Raw genomic sequence first — 19394 nt, forward strand, 5'->3', positions numbered from 1 at the left:
TATTAAATTAACTACTTCTCTAACAAGCTTTGGAAAAAAAAAAAACCTTTTAAAGGGAAAATTTTTAACCAGGTTATGACAAGTATCATTTCTGATTTCGCCTTTAGTATAGGTATATTGATGATAGTATAGGTACATGGTAGCTTTACTTGAACACATCAGTGAGAATACTAAGAATTTGTTCATTAAATATGCATGTAAATTCATTAAAGCATAAAGTAAAGATATTAAACTTTTACGCACTAATATGAAACAGATTTCACCTCAACCTAGTACTTAATTGTGCTAAACTCCAACCTCGTTAGCTCACGCGGTCACGCCCAACCCTAGTAGTGTAGATGAGTATCTACGTATTACATAGAAAATTAAAAACAAAAATAAACCAATGAAGGCAAAAGAATTAATTTTCGATAAACTTAAAAATTCTCATGTCATTATTATGTTTGCAAATGCATAATTATATGCATGCATATATACAACATTACAACCTAAATCATATGTAAGGAGAAATAAAACTTTCATCATTACTTGCAGCATAATTCGATTCATAAAGTACATAATGAGTACAGAAAGTTATAGGTTGATTTTCACGTGTATCAACAAGCACAATCTCCTTCATCGGAGATAATTCTGTTTCTCCCAATATTACAAGTTTACCATACGTGACGAATTTGTCGTCAGGCGATGCAAGGGATTTCAACACGTTTTCTACACGGAATCCACTTCTCAATATAATTAAGTCGTAAAATCTGTACGAAGGCTAAAATCGTATTTTCATATAAAACACTTATTTTTATTCCAAGTAAAAATCGTATACACAATTATCAATCCTAATCCTACTAGGATAAAAAGGAACCTTCTAGAAGACTATAATCAATCCTACTAGCTTTATGAATAATAATAGGTCCTCCTCTATATTATTGGGCCGTATGTAAGAACCAAATTGGACCCAGTTTAGTATTTTGGCCATAACTTCCTCATTATTCATCGGAATTGGGCTTATAATATATCGTTGAAAAGCACTTTTCGAGCCCCATCCAACTACACCATTATTGGATCCTTATCATGGACCAAATCAAACTGGACCGGATATCTTCATAAAATAGAGTAGGTTTCAAAGACAAAAAAAAAATTTTTAATAAAAACTACCGCAACACTAGACTTTTCACACTTTCACTTCATTCGATTATGATTCGACGCGAAAGATATTCATCACTGGGTTTGGTTTTGGGGAGACACAAATGGATGTCTACAAGGCGCCTTACAGACAAAAAAACACGGAAAGAACATGTAGCTATTTTGTAAAGAACACACATTTGTTTTTTTAAAGAACGTATACCTGTTTTGTAAAGAATAATATCAAATTTTATGTTTTTTATATCTAAAGAACATCCGTAATATTAATAAAAAACATGATAATATTATGTAATGTACATTATTTATACATAGCACCATAATTTAAAGACAAAATTCAAACAACATTACACTATAAACAATGAACATTATATCACAAATAAAAGTACATTATCTGACAATCAAAGATCATAGAAATATGTTCTTTTCACTCTTTTTGGTGCAAATATGTTCGTTTTATTTTAGATATATGTTCATTACATTTTAATAGTTTTTTTTTTTTTTGAGGTAAAGTAAATGGTTTATTAATTTAGAAATAGACAAAGAGCTTGAGAGTACATAAGGAGAAACTTCCGGAGGACAATGGTTCTCCCATACTTGCTCTACATCGAAAGGCTACATTGTTGCCATCTCTCTTCACATGAGCCCAAGCTACAGAACTAAAGCTACTGCACAAATTAAAATAAAATGTCTTTAAGCACTCCATCAAGGTCAGAAAAATAGACAACTCTTTTAGATAAGAGATTCACCACAACTTGGCAGTCCGTCTTGAGAGTAACATCCCTGCACTCGTACCTCCTTGCTAGTCTAGCAGCCATACATAAAGTCTTCGCCTCCGCAACCTCAGTTGGCCATACACTATAGCTAGATGTTCATTACTTTTCTATATAATGATCTTTCCTACAAAAAATGTGTACAATGCAGCGTATCGGTGCGTGTAGGGACCAGCAAATGTTGATTCTCTATTATATTTCTTCTTTAAAGTTACTGATTTTTACTGAACTAATTTTTTTTTTTATTGAACTGAACTTTTTTGTAGAATTTATTATTACAAAAAATTTGACTTTTGCTACCACCAAAACACCCTATTTTGACTTTTGCTACATATCTAAATTTTTATTTTATTTTTCTACCTTCAAAAGTTACAAAATATGGATTTTGCTACTCTTTTACAGAATCTGTTAGAATTCCGTTAATTGGGGCCAATTATATATATTACTATGTTAGTTCCCGTGACATGCACGGTAATTTTTAATAATCATTATTAAACTATCATTATAATCAGTTTTTATAAAACAAAAAAAAATCTAAAAATATTGACAAATTTTGAGCAAAATAAAGGATTTTGTAAGATATGTTAGATATAAAACGATGTTGAAAATTAGTAAAATAAAGGAATTCACATTGTAAGTTAAGAAATTTTTAATAGTTAAAATATATGTCAAATCTTTTTTATTTTAAGTAATTATATCGTATAAGATTAGAAAATTATTTTTGTAAATAAATTTTGTTTCTTTAATTAAATAGTATATTCAAAAAAAAAAAACTAAGGACACACCAGAAAATAACACGTGTCATTGCTGGTGTGTCTTTTAGTATATAGTTATTGATTGATTATAAAATAATGATTTAATTTATTAAAAAAATCACAGCTCTTCTCTCCTTATCAGCGACCCCTCCCCCCTCTCCTGTACCTGCTGTTGGTGCTTAAATGAGCCCTCGGCGTCGGCGACCCCATCAAGATGTTACCACCGGAGCTCTAATCCCCCTTACAATATATATCACGTCCTTGTCTTTTACTACCATCTTCCCTCCATTTTAATGGCGGCACAAACCCTAACCCTAACACTAGATCATAATTATCATCCTTCCGATCGATTGAAGAATTCCCGAAACCTTCGCTGACAATGCTCAGATCGCCATTGCTCTTGTCCCTTGCGCTGCTTCCTTTTTTAATCTGTTCTTCCAAAACCTTCTTCTTCCTCTTCCTACTTTCGCTGGAAACTTGGGGGAATTCCAGCAAGGATTCTCGTTTGCAGCGGCGGTTGTTGCTTCACCGGCGGTGTTTGCTGCGGTCGCGGGAGGAGTTGGGTCATAGTCGGCATCGGAATGTGAGTCGGTCGTATTGAAATCGTAATCGTCTTGTTCTCTTCTACAACTGTGGGAAAGGGGAGGGAGATGGGCAGCGTGGGTGGGGGAAAGGGAAGGGGATGGGGTTGCCGGTGTCGGGAGAGTTTTTGAGCGTCAGCAGGGGAGGGGGAGTGGTGGCTGACGGGGAAGGGGGAAGCTCAGATTTTTGTAAATTTTTTTGTAAGTTTTTTTTTAAAAAAAAAATAAAATAAAATGGGCCCATTTAACATATTTTTAACGGATTCTGTTAAATAATAGTAAAATATATGTTTTGTAACTTTTGGGGGTACCAAAATAAAATAAAACGTTCGATACGTATCAAAAGTCAAAACATGGTGTTTTGGTGGTAGCAACACTTAACCTATTACTAGTGATCTGAAATTATTTTTATTGAATAGTGTTATTTTAAGGTTGAGTGAACATGGCCTAAGTTAACAAATATCACAATGTTTAACTCATCGAAAATTTCGGATAGGATTTGGATAACAAATACTCACCTTCGTCTTTTTTAATTGATATGTATTTATTTTAGGAAGTTTATTTGAACACATCAGTGAGAATACTAAGAATTTGTTCATTAAATATGCATGTATAGTGTATTCGTTCATTGAAGCATAAAGTAAAGATATCTTTTTCACCAAAAAAAAAAAAAGCATAAAGTAAAGATATTTCTGAGTGGATTTGCATTTGCTCCATTAGTTTAATGTCGTAGGTGAAATTCACACTCCGTGCAAGAAATGATGGGATAATAAGAAGATACAATTATACAAACAGGAACGATATAAGTTATGGCGCCGTCAATGTGCCTAGCTACTCTAATTACTTTGGTGTAGAGCTGTCAGTTTCTGACCCGAACCGTTAAACCCGACTATTTTGAACCGATCCGAAAAGGATTAAACTGTTTAAAACCCGTTTTTTGGAAACCGAAAACTGGTCCGACCCAATTTTTTCCAACCCGAAACTGGATTGAACCGAATTTGAGCGAACCGTTACTAACCCGACCCGTTATCAAGCCAAACTTTTATAACCTGAAACTGAAAGCAACCCAAACCGATTACGTTTAAACCCGATAGTAACCCGACCCATTTTAAACAGAAAACCGTTAAAACCCGATAAAAATCCGATAAACCTAAATCGTTCCAACCCGTAACCCGTTGTGACCGAACCAGTTATAATCCGTAACCAGTTGTGACCGAACCGTTTACGACCCGTAACCCATTGTGACCAAACCGTTTAAAACTTGTAACCCGTTATGACTGAGTCTTTTACAACCTGTTACCCAGCCAATATGTTTATGATCTAATCTGTTTCAACCTACTACTCTGTAAACCCAACTTATTTATGACTTGAATTGAGTATAATATGACTCGTTCCTACCCGTTATCTGACTAATTCGACTCGATAATCATCCGACTCAATTTTAACCCGATATGATTTGATTAGAAACCCGCTTCAAATTGGGTAAACTCGTTTTCAAACCAACCAAGTTCAATCTAAACCGATTATAACCTGAAACGATAATGATTGGACCCGATTTCACCCGATTTGTTTTGAACCGGAACCCATTTTCGAACCGACCCAGTAAACCCAAACTTATTATGACCCGAGCCAATTACGACCCGTCCTGATTAAGATCCGAACTGTTTTTAACCGAAACCTACATTAAACGGGCTAAACCCGTTTTCAAACTGACCCGGTTCAATCCAAATTGATTATGACCCGAACCGACTAGAACCCGACCCGATCCGAATAGAAACTGCAATTAAAAAAACCAAACCAAACCGAACTGACCTGATAGTTTTCAAAACCAACCCAAACCGACCCGCTTATTATTTCAACCCGTTATAAACCAACCCGTTATAACCCGAAACTGATAAACCCAACTCAAACCCGAACTATTTAACCAAATTGACACCCCTACTTTGGTGTACTACATTTGAAGAGCAAGACTACATAATATTCACCAGAATGCAGTTTTACGCATTAATATGAAACATATTTCACCTTAACCTAGTACTTGTGCTTAACTCCAACCTCGTTGGCTCATGCCGAACCCTAGCAAAATTACCCCTTTTGCAAGTTTATCAAATATAAGTTTGAGCCACACCCGTCAAGGGAGAGTGCAAGACCAAGGAGGTTCCACCTCAAAACCATATGTCAATGAGGGGAGTAGCCCCTTAACCTTATATAGTGGTGGTAATTCTTGAATACTTGGGAATGAGGAGAGTAGCCCCTTAACCACTAGGTTGTTCATGGGTTCAACACAGTTATAACTTTTTAAGTTTATTTTTTACAAATTACAACCTAAGAAAAAAGCACCCAAACTACATCGGAAGTCCAAAATCTCCAAACACTTTCGAAATGCGTAACAGAATGCTTGATTTCTAGTAATACACATTGCACCAAAATATTCAATAAGCTGGATTGCATGAACTTGACTGCACCTTGATTGAATAATTTGATGAGCCTTTTGGTAGCCTCTGTACTTCCCTTTCGAGCAATATCCTTTCGGCTAGTGTATACATATTAGGGTAAGTTATAACCAATTCCTCCAAAACTAATGACCATCTCAGAAAATATTTAACCATTGCTTGCTCCAAATTAGACCAAGGACTGTATATGTTTATCTCAATTCTTTTGAGGTGTGACTCCAAACAAAAAGGGATCGCTTCACTTTTATTCAAATTATCAACTTCTTGCAAACGTTCGACCTTATTACATTTATTGTTCAAATCCTGAAAAGATCATCAATGGCATAGATAATCGACTTAGGCCCTATTCAGTACACCATGAAAATATAATATTTAAAGAAGAAATATAATAGAATCAGTAAAATATAATTTAAATTTAGTAAACATAATTTTAGTTCAACATAAATAAGATGAAATGAACTAGGCCTTAAAAGTGATCGAACATATAAAAAAAATGGCGCTAACCTCAAAGAAAATTGTTTCTAGAACAGGTGAAGCATGAAGCATCTCCAACACTACTTGGTGATAGGAATGACTCCAGGCACAATTAAGCTGTAAATGATGTAAATTACAAAACATAGGCAGCTTGTTATGCTTTAATCCACAATTTTTGAGGCTCTAGCACCAGAGAGAGTAGTACAATAATTAGTTTCATTATTAGAGAAATTTTTTGCACTTGTAAAAGAATGAATTAAATTGAATGATATAACAAACAAACCTTCATGCACGTTGAACCTAGATGTAGACGTCGAACATTGGACATTGATCTGAAAAGCCTAACCTCGTTCAAGGGCATATTTAACTTAGCTCCAACGAGTGAATTCAAATCTCCAATACAATATTGTGATTCCAAGCTTAAAGAATAGTCTAGATACTTCAAATTAGGAGCATCAAGAAGTAACTTACTTGTATTTCTCTGATTTTCACGGAACATTAAAAGATTTATATATAATGTAGTAAGAAAAGGTGCAGAAATAACATCATTGATATGTTGAAAACATTCCCTTATTCCTAATAAATCTAGGCGTTCGAGTAATGGACTCCTCGAAACTAGCCTAGTTATAAAATCTTCATCACGGAAAGAAGCAAAATGCAGGCACAACACTTTCAAGTTTGGCAAATTATAAGTCGAGGGAACTTCAAAATTAACATTCAATACTAGTGTTAATGTCTCCAATGTTTGACACTCGAAAAGGGCTAATGGTAGCTTATCGTGATCAATCAAAAAGGCAACAACTTCAAGATGCTTGACTCCGCGGCTTAAAGCAAACGACATCCAATGATTAACACGCTTATATTCCATAGGAACATAAGATTGATTAATGAGAATTCTGAGTCTAAACATAGTTATTCTTTCAGATCTGCAAGCACGCAACGCGTTGTCAACAAATTTGTTATGTTGTTCAAGTGTATACTCACACGAATGATCAAACTCGAGCCGGGTAATCAAGGCAAAGACATCCCGCCATCTCTTTGATGATACACAGGTAGTAGCCGCCTCTTCTACGGAAAGGCGAGAGACTATTTCGCTTATTAATTCATCAGGTAAATTGCTTATTCTATCGATTTCGGCCATTGTTTGCACATGTCCAAGGTCTAAATTATTATGATTATTCCTGCAATTCAACAAGGAAATTAAATCATGGATACTCGATTATTGGCATTGTTATAATCATAAACAAAACAAAAAAAAAAAAAAAAAAGCAGTAAACAAAATTGATTATCGTATGAGGAATAGATGCATACGGACATTTTTTTTGCTATGAAATAGTCAAATAGATATCTTTGATCGACGATTCAAGGAGGCGATTGATTGAAATTGAATGAGGATTGAGGAGGTTTAATTTATTAGGTCAAATTTATATGATGAATAGTTTTTTTTTTTTTTTACCTTGTGTATTCAATTGCTTTAGTAAGAGATTAGCCTTACTTAGCTTGGCCCAATTAGGCCCGTTTTCTTTGCTTTAATTGAACAAGTCACAAGTTACGCCTGTACAAAAAAAAATTTCTTATACTCTCAAATAGATTTTTTTTTTACCGCAAAAGTAGCGATAGCGGGTAGCTTTTAGCGGTCGAGTAGCGGGTAGCTATTAAGGTAGCGAGTTGCTGTCAATTAATAGTGGGTAGAGGTTAGCTGCCAAAGTAACGGTTTATAGAATGAGTGTTTGGCAACAGTAGCAGTTGCAATACCAAAATATATCAAAATTCATATAACTATTGTGTTAAAATTAATAAAAATTTGTCAAACGCTACCCGCTACTATTTTTAAGGTTTGTGAAAAGCTACTTTAACGTTAACCTCTATCGCTAATCGATACTAAAAACGCTACCTTGCCAAAGACACTCTCAAATTTTTTTTAATAGTGTTTTGACTGGTCCAAACGCTAACCGCTACCTCAAACGCTACTACCAAACAAGGCCCAATTGTTTGTTGGTGTAGTGGTGATTGAGATTACAATTGGTAAGAAAGACTCGTGTTCGATCCTCCGCAACAACAATTGGGAGGGGATCACCCAAACTGATCTCCGAATCCGAATTAGCCTAAAAGTTGAACTAGATGGAACCCCCAAAAAATATAAATATTTTTTTCATTGATTAAGGTGATAGTGGGAAAGGAAAAATAAAAATAAAACCAAAGATAAGTATATAGATTAGAAGAATATTTACGAGTACTTCGTATGTAATACTTGGTAAATAAAATATAATGAAATTAACAGATGTCTGCCATCAGCATAGAATCACCAACAAAGTGCATTGAGAGTTGTGAAATTGAGAATATGAACTACGTAATTACACTAGGTGAAAAAAAAAGATAGGCACCGCCTCAAGGCCACCGGTTTTTAAAAACCGGTGGGAAAAAAAGGGGGGGAAATGGGCGGGATTTTGAAGGGAGAGTATTGCCACCGGTTCAAACTGAACCGGTGGGAAAAACATTAATCCCACCGGTTTTGAATCGGTGGCCTTCTTAAAAAAAAAACCGGCCTTTCATTTTGTTCCTTAGCTCTCTCCTTTATATACCCTAACCCTAAGTTTACCCTCAGCTTTTCTCTCTTAGGTGCCTCTCTCTTCTCTCTCCTCCTCTCCTCCTTCTCTCTCCTCCTTCGCTCTCCTCTCTTCTGATTTGTACTCCTCTGTCGTCTGACCTCTCACTCCTCTTCTTTCCCCTCTCTTCTTCTTTCCCCTTTCTTCTCCGACCCCTCTTCTCTCTTCTGTCTTCTGCCCGCCACCGCCACTAACCACCGCCGCCACCAAGTTCGAGGTTAGTGCATGTTATTGGGTTTAATTATTCGAGATTAGGGTTTTTGGGTTAATTGATTTTCGAATTTTTTTTGGGTTTTTTCGAATTGATTTTGGGGTTTTTCGAATTGATTATGGGGTAATTGATTTTGGTTTTTTTTTAATTGATTTTGGGTTTTTTCGAATTGATTTTGGGTTTTTTCGAATTGATTTTGGATTTTTTCGAATTGATTTTGGGGTTAATTGATTTTCGAAATGATTTTGGGGTTTTTTTCGAATTGATTTTGGGTTTTTTTCCAATTGTTTTGGGTAGGGTTTTTGTTGCTTTTGTGGTTGTTGTCTTGGTGGGTTTGGCGTCGAGTAAGGTTTTGGTTTGGTTGTGGGTTCGGTCAGGGGTCGTGGTGGGTCGTGTGCCAGGTCGTGTGTTCTGGTGGGTTGTGGGTGGGTCGTCGGTTGTGGGTGGGTCGTGGGTCAGGGGTCGTGGTGGGTTTCGATGATGGGTCCTGGTGGGTTGGATGCGGTTTGGGTGGGTCTGGGTGAGGGTTGGATTGGGGTTTGAGCTGGTGGCCGGTGTGCCAGGTCGTGTGTTCTGGTGGGTTGTGGGTGGGTCGTCGGTTGTGGGTGGGTCGTGGGTTAGGGTGGTTTTTTTGTTTTTTTTTTTTAAAAAAAAAAGATTAGTTTTAGAAATTAGGCCAATTAGCCTAATCCCATACTCATGACATCTTTTATTTATCAGGAAATGCTGCTAGTAATGCTCCAGAGAATCAAGTTTTTCTGATCTAATGGAATTTACAAAGACTAATGCTCCAGAGAACTAATCCTTTGAAGACTAAGCTGATGTTTTAAACATTTGGTTTGTGTAATTTGATAAATTTAGTTCTGGTAAATTGGAATTGTTGTATCATTAATTTATTTGCAGTTATAAATTTAGTTTTTTCACTCTTATAAAGTGTACAATTACTAGTTATTGATGAATATATATGTGTTTTATGTATATTATGTATGTATATATGTGTCCTGTACATTTTAAGTGAAAAAAAAAAGCAATTTTTTTTTTTTTTGTTTTTTTAGGGCATTATTGCCACCGGTTAACCGGTGGCAATACTCGTTAATACCAAAAAAAAAAAAGGGGACAGATTATTGCGGTGGCAATACTTGTTTTTGCCACCGGTTTTGAACCGGTGGCTTTTTTAAAAGCTTATTGCCACCCCCCAAATGACCACCGGTTCAAAACCGGTGGCATAAGGGGGTTTTGAACCGGTGGCCAAATGCTTTTTTCTACTAGTGTTATAAGCTTTTCTAATCTTCCAAAAAATATAATCCAGACCTAACTTAATTAAACCAAAATTAAAACCATCATTTATAGAACAATCTATCTTATAAATCAAAAACTAAAATAAACAAATGAAGGCAAAAGAATTAATTTGAGATAAACTTATAAATTCTCATGTCATTATTATGTTTGCAAATGCATAATTATATGCATAAACAACATTACAACCTAAATCATATGTAAGGAGAAATAAAACTTTCATCATAACTTGCAACATAATTCGATTCTTCAGGAATACAGACACCCAAAGGTTGATTTTCAATAAGCACAATCTCCTTTAATGGAGTTGTTGATTCTATTTCTTCCAATATTAGAAGTTTACCATCAACGATCCCAATAATTCTTGACCTAAAATAATCTAGACCTCCCATATACTGCTCCTTCCCCTTTAGAATATTCTTCCAAACGCATTTGCTTTGCTCGAACATCCAAATCTTAATACTTGTTTGATTTTGGTTATCGGATTTACGAGTATTACATATGAGACAAACGCACAAATTTACTCCTATAACTTGAATATATGTCGATATATTACACCCTCGATTTTTTCTCTTAAAGGCCTTAATCTTCGAATTCAATATTAAATCAAATGATTCCTTCACCAAATCAAACCTTAATACGAAATGATCCGAAATCCAATATAACGCTTCATCAAAGTAAACTCCCTCGGAGGAGGTAAATATAGGCCACTTTTTAAAGCAAGTTGGATAAATTTGGTAAAAAATTCTTAATACTTGAATGTCGATAATTTCTTCTAGTTTTCTCCACTTATTATCCTTCAATGAGTATACATGAACTTGTGGAATCGCTCGGAGCGTGTGATCCGAAATCAACATGATTTTGTAGTCGTCGATGGAAGGGACATACGCCAATCCAAAAATGCAGATGCAATTAGAAATACCTTTAGGAGTTGATATACGTCTACATTCTTTGGTAGTAGGATTCCAAACATAAACCTTCCTAAAATTATTTTTGTACATACATATTAGTCCGTCACATGATCCAATGACCGTTAATTTCGATGAAGACTTAATGATCTTACGACGATGAGTCAATCGATCAACATCGTAAGCTTTGACAATCGAGAGAACTTTGCCTAAGACTTTGAGATCAACGGCGAAAAAATGATGATTATGCTTCTTCATTATGAAAGATAATGAGGTTAGATTGTGTTATTTTGAATGTTGGTGATGATATTTGGCAAAATTTTGATTTGAAATTAAAAAATTCCAACTTTTGCACACTAATTTGAGTTGAACAACTGATTTAATTGGTATTCGGAGGAAAATTTCAGTAGTTAATAGGTCATAGGGTAAGCATCTATAATTTGATAATGGAATTGACATTTGCTTCATTTTGCTCTTTTTTTTCTTCTTCACTAGTACCAATTTCTTCAATGTTTGCCATATTTTTCTAGGGTTTACTAGGGTTTTCATAGGGAACGATGAAAAATACTTTAAAAAAGGTTAGAGGCTAGCTTTAGGAATCATTAATCAACTGACTCACTTAAATAAGGAGTTAAGATTGAAAATGGGTAACTAACTTTCAACTTTTTAAGGAATTTGTTACTCTTTTTTTTATATATATAAATAAGATATGATAACTTTTTGTTTTTCTTTTTAATTTATGATAACTTCTATTAGTCACAATATCAATGTCATTATTGATAATTAAACTATGAATTTTTTTCCATTTTTTCTTAAGAAAATTATTATTATTTTTTTTCCAAATTTTGTTTCAAAAATTAAAGGAAAAGTTGCCTGAAATAATCCCACCTTTGGGGTGTCCGCTAAAAATAATCCCACCTTTGGGTTATATTTAAATAATCCGACATTTATACCCAATCTGCTTAAAATGGTCCCAACCGGCCATATAACTTGTTTTAACAGGTTACATGACACGTGTTGGCTTGTGATTGGTAAAAAAAAATTAAGATAATTAAATGTTTATTGAAAGAAAAACTAAAAAAAAATAATTAATTAAATAAAAAAATCACCCCCAACAACCCTCCATGGCCGCCTGACACCTTGCCTGCCACCCAATGCCGGAGTGTTGCACCGAAACACCTCCCTTGAACTGCCGACCCTCCTCCCCTCCCCCTAAATCACCCAACTACCATTTCCCGTCGCGATTTCAGACTCCCTTTTCCCATCCCAATTCCAGTCGTGTTCTTCTTCGACGACGTTGATTAGAGGAGCGCGAACCGATCTCGTCGATGTGAGTGAAGATGACGGAGGTGGGTTCAGAGGAGGTGGATATCGCCGCCATTGGAGGTGGTGAAAGAGGGAAAGCGAAATTTAAGGTTCCGCTGGGGCTGGGGGATGGGTGGATTGGGTTGGGTTTAGAGTACGAAGGTCGAAGGAATTGGCTGGGGCTGGGGACGAGCTAGGTGGCTAGGGCTGGGGACCGGTGGCTGGGGCTGGAGGATGGGTGGCAAGGGCTGGGGACCGGTGGCTAGGGCTGGGGGGCAGTTGATTTCCTTTTTTTTTTGTAAATTCATTTTTTTGAAAATAAATTTAAATTTTAGATAAATCACGTGGTGACATGTGTATTTAAAACCAAAAAAAAATTACCTGTTGAAAAGGTTGCCGGTCACTTAGCTTGGGACCATTTTAAATAGATTGATATATATTAAAGGTCAGATTATTTAAAAATCACAAATTCTTATATGTGGCTGGCCACATGGTGTGGCCAGTCCGTTTCATATAACGGACTCCGTTATACAAAACGGGTCCGTTATTTTAAATTTTTTTTTAAAAAACATGCCTTTCTTTTTTTTCATTTTATTACATCAAAATGTTCTTCTTTCCCAAAGTTTTCTCATTTTCTCTGTTTCCATTTTCTCTCTCATCAAACTGTTCTTCTTCCCTTTTCTCTCTCCTCAAATTCTTCTCCTCAAATTCTCTCTCCTTTAAATTGTTCTTTTCGTTGATAATGACTAAAATCAAGATAATCTTCCCCAAGGGAAAGAAAGGATTGACATATACGTTGAACTCTCCTACTTCTGATATAAATCAAACCCTAATTTTAGTAATTTTTTGAATATCCTGTCATCTATGCTCTGCAATTTGAACAAGCATCGTGAGATTGTTTTGGATGGTGTCAAAGAATTCGTGAGTAGAAATCAAGCAATTTATGAAGAATTACTAGAGAATGAAATTAAAAGAAACAAAAGGCAGATGAAATGGAGGCTGCTAAGAAGATGCTGAAGGAGCTTGCTAATGTAGAAGATACAACAATAGTTACTTTTTTCATTATGTGGGGATTACTTTTAAAAGGGATTTTTTGTCATAAACTACCTTTTAAAAGGAATTTTTTGTGAGAAACTACCTAATAAAAAAAATGTTGTAAGAAACTACCTATTAAAATAAAAATGTTGTAAGAAACTACCTATTAAATCAAATAATGTTGTAATAAAGCTATTATTCATCGAATTTTTTTCTTTGACTAATTTCTCCAGCGTTGACCATGCTTGGACGGTCACATGATAGGTGACATTGTTGGTGGGGCATGGAAAAATAAAGGTTTTAAAAGTTCACGTGATTGGCAAGTAGGTGGCCAATGCCGGAAAAATTAGTCAATGGTGAAAATCCGATGAAAGGGTAGTCTTTTACAACAGTTTCATTTTAATAGGTAGTTTCTTACAACATTTTTTTTATTAGGTAGTTTCTCAGAAAAAATGGCATTTAATAGGTAGTTTTTGACAAAAAGTCCTTTTAAAAATTACAGTGTACTTGTTTTAGGGGTTACTCGTCGGTTTTATAGGGTTACTTTTTAGTGTTATAGGGATTACTTGTTGGTTTTACAAGGGTTATTTGTAAAGTTTTAGGGGGTTATTACTTGTTACTCATAGTTTATTAGGAGTTACTTGTTAGTTTTACATAATTTGCTTGTTAAGTTAGAGGGGTTACTTGTTAATTTTTGTTAGGTTTCAGGTGTTACTTGTTAGTTTTATAGGGGTTACTTGTTAGTTTTACAAGGGTTACTTGTTATTTTTAGGGGTTACTTGTTAATTTTTGTTAGGGTTACTTGTTTATTTTAGGGGTTACTTGTTAGTTTAACAGGGGTTACTTGTTAATTTTTGTTAGGGTTACTTGTTTATTTTAGGGGTTACTTGTTTATTTTAGGGGTTACTTGTTAATTTTTGTTAGGCTTACTTGTTTATTTTAGGGGTTACTTGTTAATTTTATAGGGGTTACTTGTTAATTTTTGTTAGGGTTACTTGTTTATTTTAGGGGTTACTTGTTAGTTTAACAGTACAGGGGTTACTTGTTTATTTTAGGGGTTACTTGTTAATTTTTGTTAGGGTTACTTGTTTACTTTTGGGGTTACTTGTTAGTTTAACAGGGGTTACTTGTTAATTTTATAGGAGTTATTTGTTAATTTTTGTTAGGGCTACTTGTTAGTTTAACAGGGGTTACTTGTTAATTTCTTCAATTTCATCGTATATGTTTTCATCTTCCAGATCCAATACCTGATTACTGGTTTGGATTTCGAGATTCATCAAAGAATCTTCAATTTGTTCGATCTCTAGTGATTCTTGTGAATCAGGTAATTTTTTCAATTCTTCTGCCATTGTTATTCTTGAATTTCTGGAAGAAAAATTGTGTGAGGTTTCGCTCGATTTTCGCATTCGTTCCTCGTTTTGTTCGCCGCAATAAATGAGTTGTTCTAGGTTTTAGGTTTTAGAAATTTGCGCGTGTTTTATAGAGCCATTTTGTTCAGCGCTTGTTTCCTAATCCTGTTATACGTGCGTCGTTCTCCGTTATTTTGCTGACTTGGCAGCAGGTCACACGGTGTGGCCTGCTGCACCAAAAAGGCGCCGTTTAAAAATAACCCAAAGGTGTGATTATTTTGGGCATGTCCAAAATTAAAACTACTTCCTTCAACTAAAAAAAATGTTCTTTTGCGAGCCTGTTTTGATTTACTGAAAACAACTAAACTGAACATAACTAAGTTGAAATCTATTCTATTAACTATTATTAAAACAAAACATTGCTGATATAATCAATTATGAAACAATCTTACGTGTCATTCTCACATTAAATTTTTTCCCTCCAATTTTATGTATGATGTCATCAATTATTAATGATTTTTTTTTCGATTTTTAATCTACTCTTTTGCCTTTAATGCATAAATGTCTATATAAAATTCAATTAACCAATTAAGTTCTCTCCTAAATTATAGTTTCACATACTTAATTTGTTTTATGTTTGATTGTGGTTTCAATTTTATTTAGTTTCCTTAAATGTAAGTAAATTATTTTTATATTTGATTCTAATCTCCATATACAATGTAAAGCAACTTAATTGTACTATAAATTATAAGAAAGGTTAATTTTAACCGTGCATCACACGATGATAACCTAGTAAATTGTTTGTGAGAGAATGAAATTAAGAACTAAACTGATAGGAACTAAATTGAAATTAAGCTGAACAGAACATACCCTTAGCTTTTTCACCATTAATATCTTTAATCATGTTTCAGCAAAAAAAAAAAATTATTTATTTATTTTTTTAAAGGGAAGTGTTTCAACAAACATTATAAACTATAGATATAGAATAACTATCATTATTAAGAATAATCTAACAATATGTCAAGTATTCGTAATATCCATGATTTTGACATATTACATACGTATTCATATTGTGCTCCTAACCTTTTTATTTTTTTTCTTTTGTGAAAGTCTAAATTTATAATAGTATAACCTTTTTATTCATACATGAATATAATAATCTCCGATAGTATTAAACTGTGTTTATATGTATAATTTTATACAAACGTATTTTTCTAATTAGTATCAGCAAGAACTTTGTATCAATATATTTATTTGTTGGTATAATTATAATGATATCATCAATGAAATTTGTTATAGTCCCATGACTAAGTGTCTGTTCTCATATGTTGAAATTCAGTTCAGTTCAGTTCAGTTCAGCTCATTTCAGTTCAGCTCAGCTCAGCTCCTCATTTCCTTCTCTTATAAAATATTCATTTCAGTTTATTTCAGCTCAGTTCAGTTCAATTCAGTCAATAAGAACATGCCCTAAAACTATCATAGGTTTCTTTTTTTTTGAAAGAAATGCTCAGCGAGCAGAAATTAGTATTAATTAACCATAATCAACATCAGCCAAGGCAACAAGGCCTTGCGGAAACGAAGAAACAAACACTTGTTCAACATCATTAGCAGGCCTAATCCTAGCAGCCATATGGGCAACACAATTCCCACCCTTTCTAATATGATTACAAGAAAAACCAGGGAAAGACTCACGTAGACAAACAATATCATCAAAGATTAAATCCTCAGGCGCACGACCATCTCTAGGCTTGTTAATGGCAGCCACCACAAAAGTCGAATCACACTCAAGGTCCACCTGCTGCACACCTAAATCCTTCGCCAAGCACACACCCATTCTAGCAGCCAACGCTTCTGCCATCTTCACACTAACCAGGGTCGACATCTTGCGCACCATAACAGCAACAATTTTACCATGATCGTCTCTAATTACAGCACCTAAGCCCACACCCCAACCCTCACGCACAGCAGTATCGACATTAATGCGCATCCACCCAGTAGCAGGAGGGCTCCACCCACTCCTAGAAACAGCAGCAACACACCTCACAGGGGGAGTCACAGCTCCCATATACTTTGAGTAATCACCAACAAGCTTAGTAAAACCAAGCACCCCAATATCTCTATTATTCCAAGGCTCCCCAAAAACAACAGAATTTCTGTAAGCCCAGGCAGCCCACACCATCGAGACAAAAAGCATAAGCTCATCTTTACTCACCTTAGAAATAACCCAAAGCAGGAGATCCACGAAAGAAGAGAAGGGAGCATCCACCAACAAACCAGCAAAAATGGACATGTCCCACATACTTTTGACATTAGAGCAGCGGAAAAGAGCATGTAAGATACTCTCCTCCCCACCACCACAGCAACCGCAAAGCCCACTCTCTCTAATGTGTCTTTGATGAAGTCTCCCAAGAGTAGCCAAAGGCCCCGTGCAAGCACGCCAAAGGAAGTTTCTCAATTTTGGAGGCCCCTCAATATTCCAAACCCTCTTCCACGCCACAGCAGCAGTACTACCAAAATGCAACTCCCAACCCCGAATATGGCTCAATCTTCCAACTAAATAACCAGATTTTGTGGTAAAAATTCCATCATCAGCAGCTCCCCAAAATCTGATATCTCTAGTGGCACGTAAGCTCAAAGGCACCCCCTGAGCGAGAGCAGCATCCTCCGGAGTAAGGTGTTGGTGCAAAGCTTCGATATTCCAAGAACCCCTCTCCTCAAGTCAGCCACACGCAAATCGGCAGGGCTCTCCACATTTGGAGTTGGAACACAACAAACGCCATCTCCCGGGAGCCACGCATCATCCCACACATTAATATCATTCCCATCCCCAACCCTCCATTTTAAGCCATCAAGCAAAATCGCCTTCGAACCCCAAATACTCCTCCAAACATAGCTAGGATCGTAACCACGATTAGCCGACAAAAAATCTCCATGCTTAAAATACTTAGCCTTAAGGATCATGTGAACCAAGGAGTCGGGATTACAAAGTAGCCGCCACCCTTGCTTCGCTAAAAGAGCCTGATTAAAGGTGCTCAAATCACGAAATCCCATTCCCCCAAGAGATTTCGGAAGGCACAACTTCTCCCAACTAACCCAATGGAGTTTTCGCTCCTCCCCCGTAGCCCCCCACCAAAAAACGAGCAACCATTCTATTAATATCGTCAATAATGCCCTCCGGTATCCGAAATAACCCCATCATATAGGTTAGAATAGCTTGCACAACCGCTTTGATAAGCACCTCCTTTCCGGCTTAAGAAAGGAACTTCTCTTTCCACCCCTGCAATTTTTTCCACACACGCTCCTTAATGCAAGAAAAAGCCGCTTTCTTAGATCTTCCAATCATGGTCGGGAGCCCAAGATATTTTTCATGTCTAGCAACCTGATTCACTCCAAGAATCTCAATAATATCCCTTCTCCGGCTCGCATCCACATTTCTACTAAAAGACACTTCTGATTTATCAAAATTGATCTTCTGTCCAGAAGCACCTTCATAAATACTCATGATGCTAGCAATTTTGGAGCATTCTTGAATAGTAGCCCGAGAGAAAAGGATACTATCATCGGCAAAAAATAAGTGAGAAATCCTCGGCGCCCCCATACACACCAAAGCCCCATGGATGAGCTTATCATTAGCAGCTTTCACAAGTAAGGAGGAAAAGGCTTCGGCACAAAGAAGGAAAAGATAAGGCGAAATCGGGTCACCCTGCCTTAACCCACGAGAAGGAGTAATGCACCCAGTGATCTGACCATTTAACTTAAAAGAGTATTTCACCGAGGAGAGACACAACATAATTCGGCTCGTCCAACCCGCATCGAACCCCAACCGATTAAGAACATTATTTAGAAAGGTCCATTCAACGCGATCATATATACGTCTTACTCATGTCAAGTTTAAGCCCCATAGTCCCTCTTTTCCCCTCACCCCTTCTTTTCATGGCATGGAAAATTTCGAAAGCCACTATTGCATTATCAGTAATCAAACGGCCTGGCACAAAAGCACTCTGATGATGAGAAATAAGCCCAGGGAGAATAACCTTAAGACGGTTAGCCATCATCTTCGAGATTATTTTATAAGTCACATAGCATAGGCTTATAGGTCGAAACTCCGTCATCTTCGTCGGCTCCTGACATTTGGGGATAAGAACAATGCACGTTTTATTTACATCACCCAGGTCACCCCCTCCACCCACCACCTCTGAATGAAAGCAATAACATCGGGTCCCACAATATGCCAACATTTCTGAAAAAAGAGGGCATGCCTCCCATCCACCCCCGGAGCCTTATTGGGATGCATTTGGGAAAGAGCTTGAAAAATTTCATCCGAAGAGGGAGTTCTAAGAAGGGCCTCATTCATCTCATCCGTCACTTTGGAGTTTAAACCTGCAAGAGCCTCCTCAAAATTAGAAGGCATAGAAGAAGAGAAGATGTTAGTAAAATAGTCTTCAATGATTTTCTCCATTTTCCCCTCATCATCACACATAACACCATAGGTTAATATTTTTACATGTTTTTGT

At 36.0% G+C, this 19394-nt stretch overlaps 2 protein-coding genes across 2 annotated transcripts; both read right to left on the minus strand.

Moving 5' to 3' along the window:
• Nucleotides 1–5675: 5675 nt before the first annotated feature.
• LOC110727707 (F-box/LRR-repeat protein At2g42730-like) lies at nucleotides 5676–7311 on the minus strand. The gene is made up of 3 exons (XM_021907289.1): nucleotides 6454–7311; nucleotides 6201–6287; nucleotides 5676–5999 (listed from the first exon to the last, which is right to left on the minus strand). The coding sequence occupies exons 1-3, from the start codon at nucleotides 7309–7311 to the stop codon at nucleotides 5676–5678; spliced, it is 1269 nt and encodes a 422-aa protein (XP_021762981.1).
• Nucleotides 7312–10477: 3166 nt separating this feature from the next.
• LOC110727708 (F-box/kelch-repeat protein At3g23880-like) lies at nucleotides 10478–11449 on the minus strand. The gene has a single exon (XM_021907290.1). It carries the CDS (start codon nucleotides 11447–11449, stop codon nucleotides 10478–10480), a length of 972 nt encoding a protein of 323 aa, XP_021762982.1.
• Nucleotides 11450–19394: the final 7945 nt, after the last annotated feature.

Source organism: Chenopodium quinoa, unplaced genomic scaffold (assembly GCF_001683475.1).
Source record: "Chenopodium quinoa cultivar QQ74 unplaced genomic scaffold, ASM168347v1, whole genome shotgun sequence".
NCBI classification, from domain to species: domain Eukaryota; kingdom Viridiplantae; phylum Streptophyta; class Magnoliopsida; order Caryophyllales; family Amaranthaceae; genus Chenopodium; species Chenopodium quinoa.

Excerpts from the sequence above, each read along its gene's own strand:
- LOC110727707 (XM_021907289.1), bottom strand. The coding sequence starts at position 7,311 with ATGGCCGAAATCGATAGAATAAGCAATTTACCTGATGAATTAATAAGC. Across the intron at positions 6,288-6,453 it reads TAGGTTCAACGTGCATGAAG|CTTAATTGTGCCTGGAGTCA; the intron begins GTTTGTTTGTTA and ends CATCATTTACAG. Across the intron at positions 6,000-6,200 it reads TAGAAACAATTTTCTTTGAG|GATTTGAACAATAAATGTAA; the intron begins GTTAGCGCCATT and ends TGATCTTTTCAG.
- LOC110727708 (XM_021907290.1), bottom strand. The coding sequence starts at position 11,449 with ATGAAGAAGCATAATCATCATTTTTTCGCCGTTGATCTCAAAGTCTTA.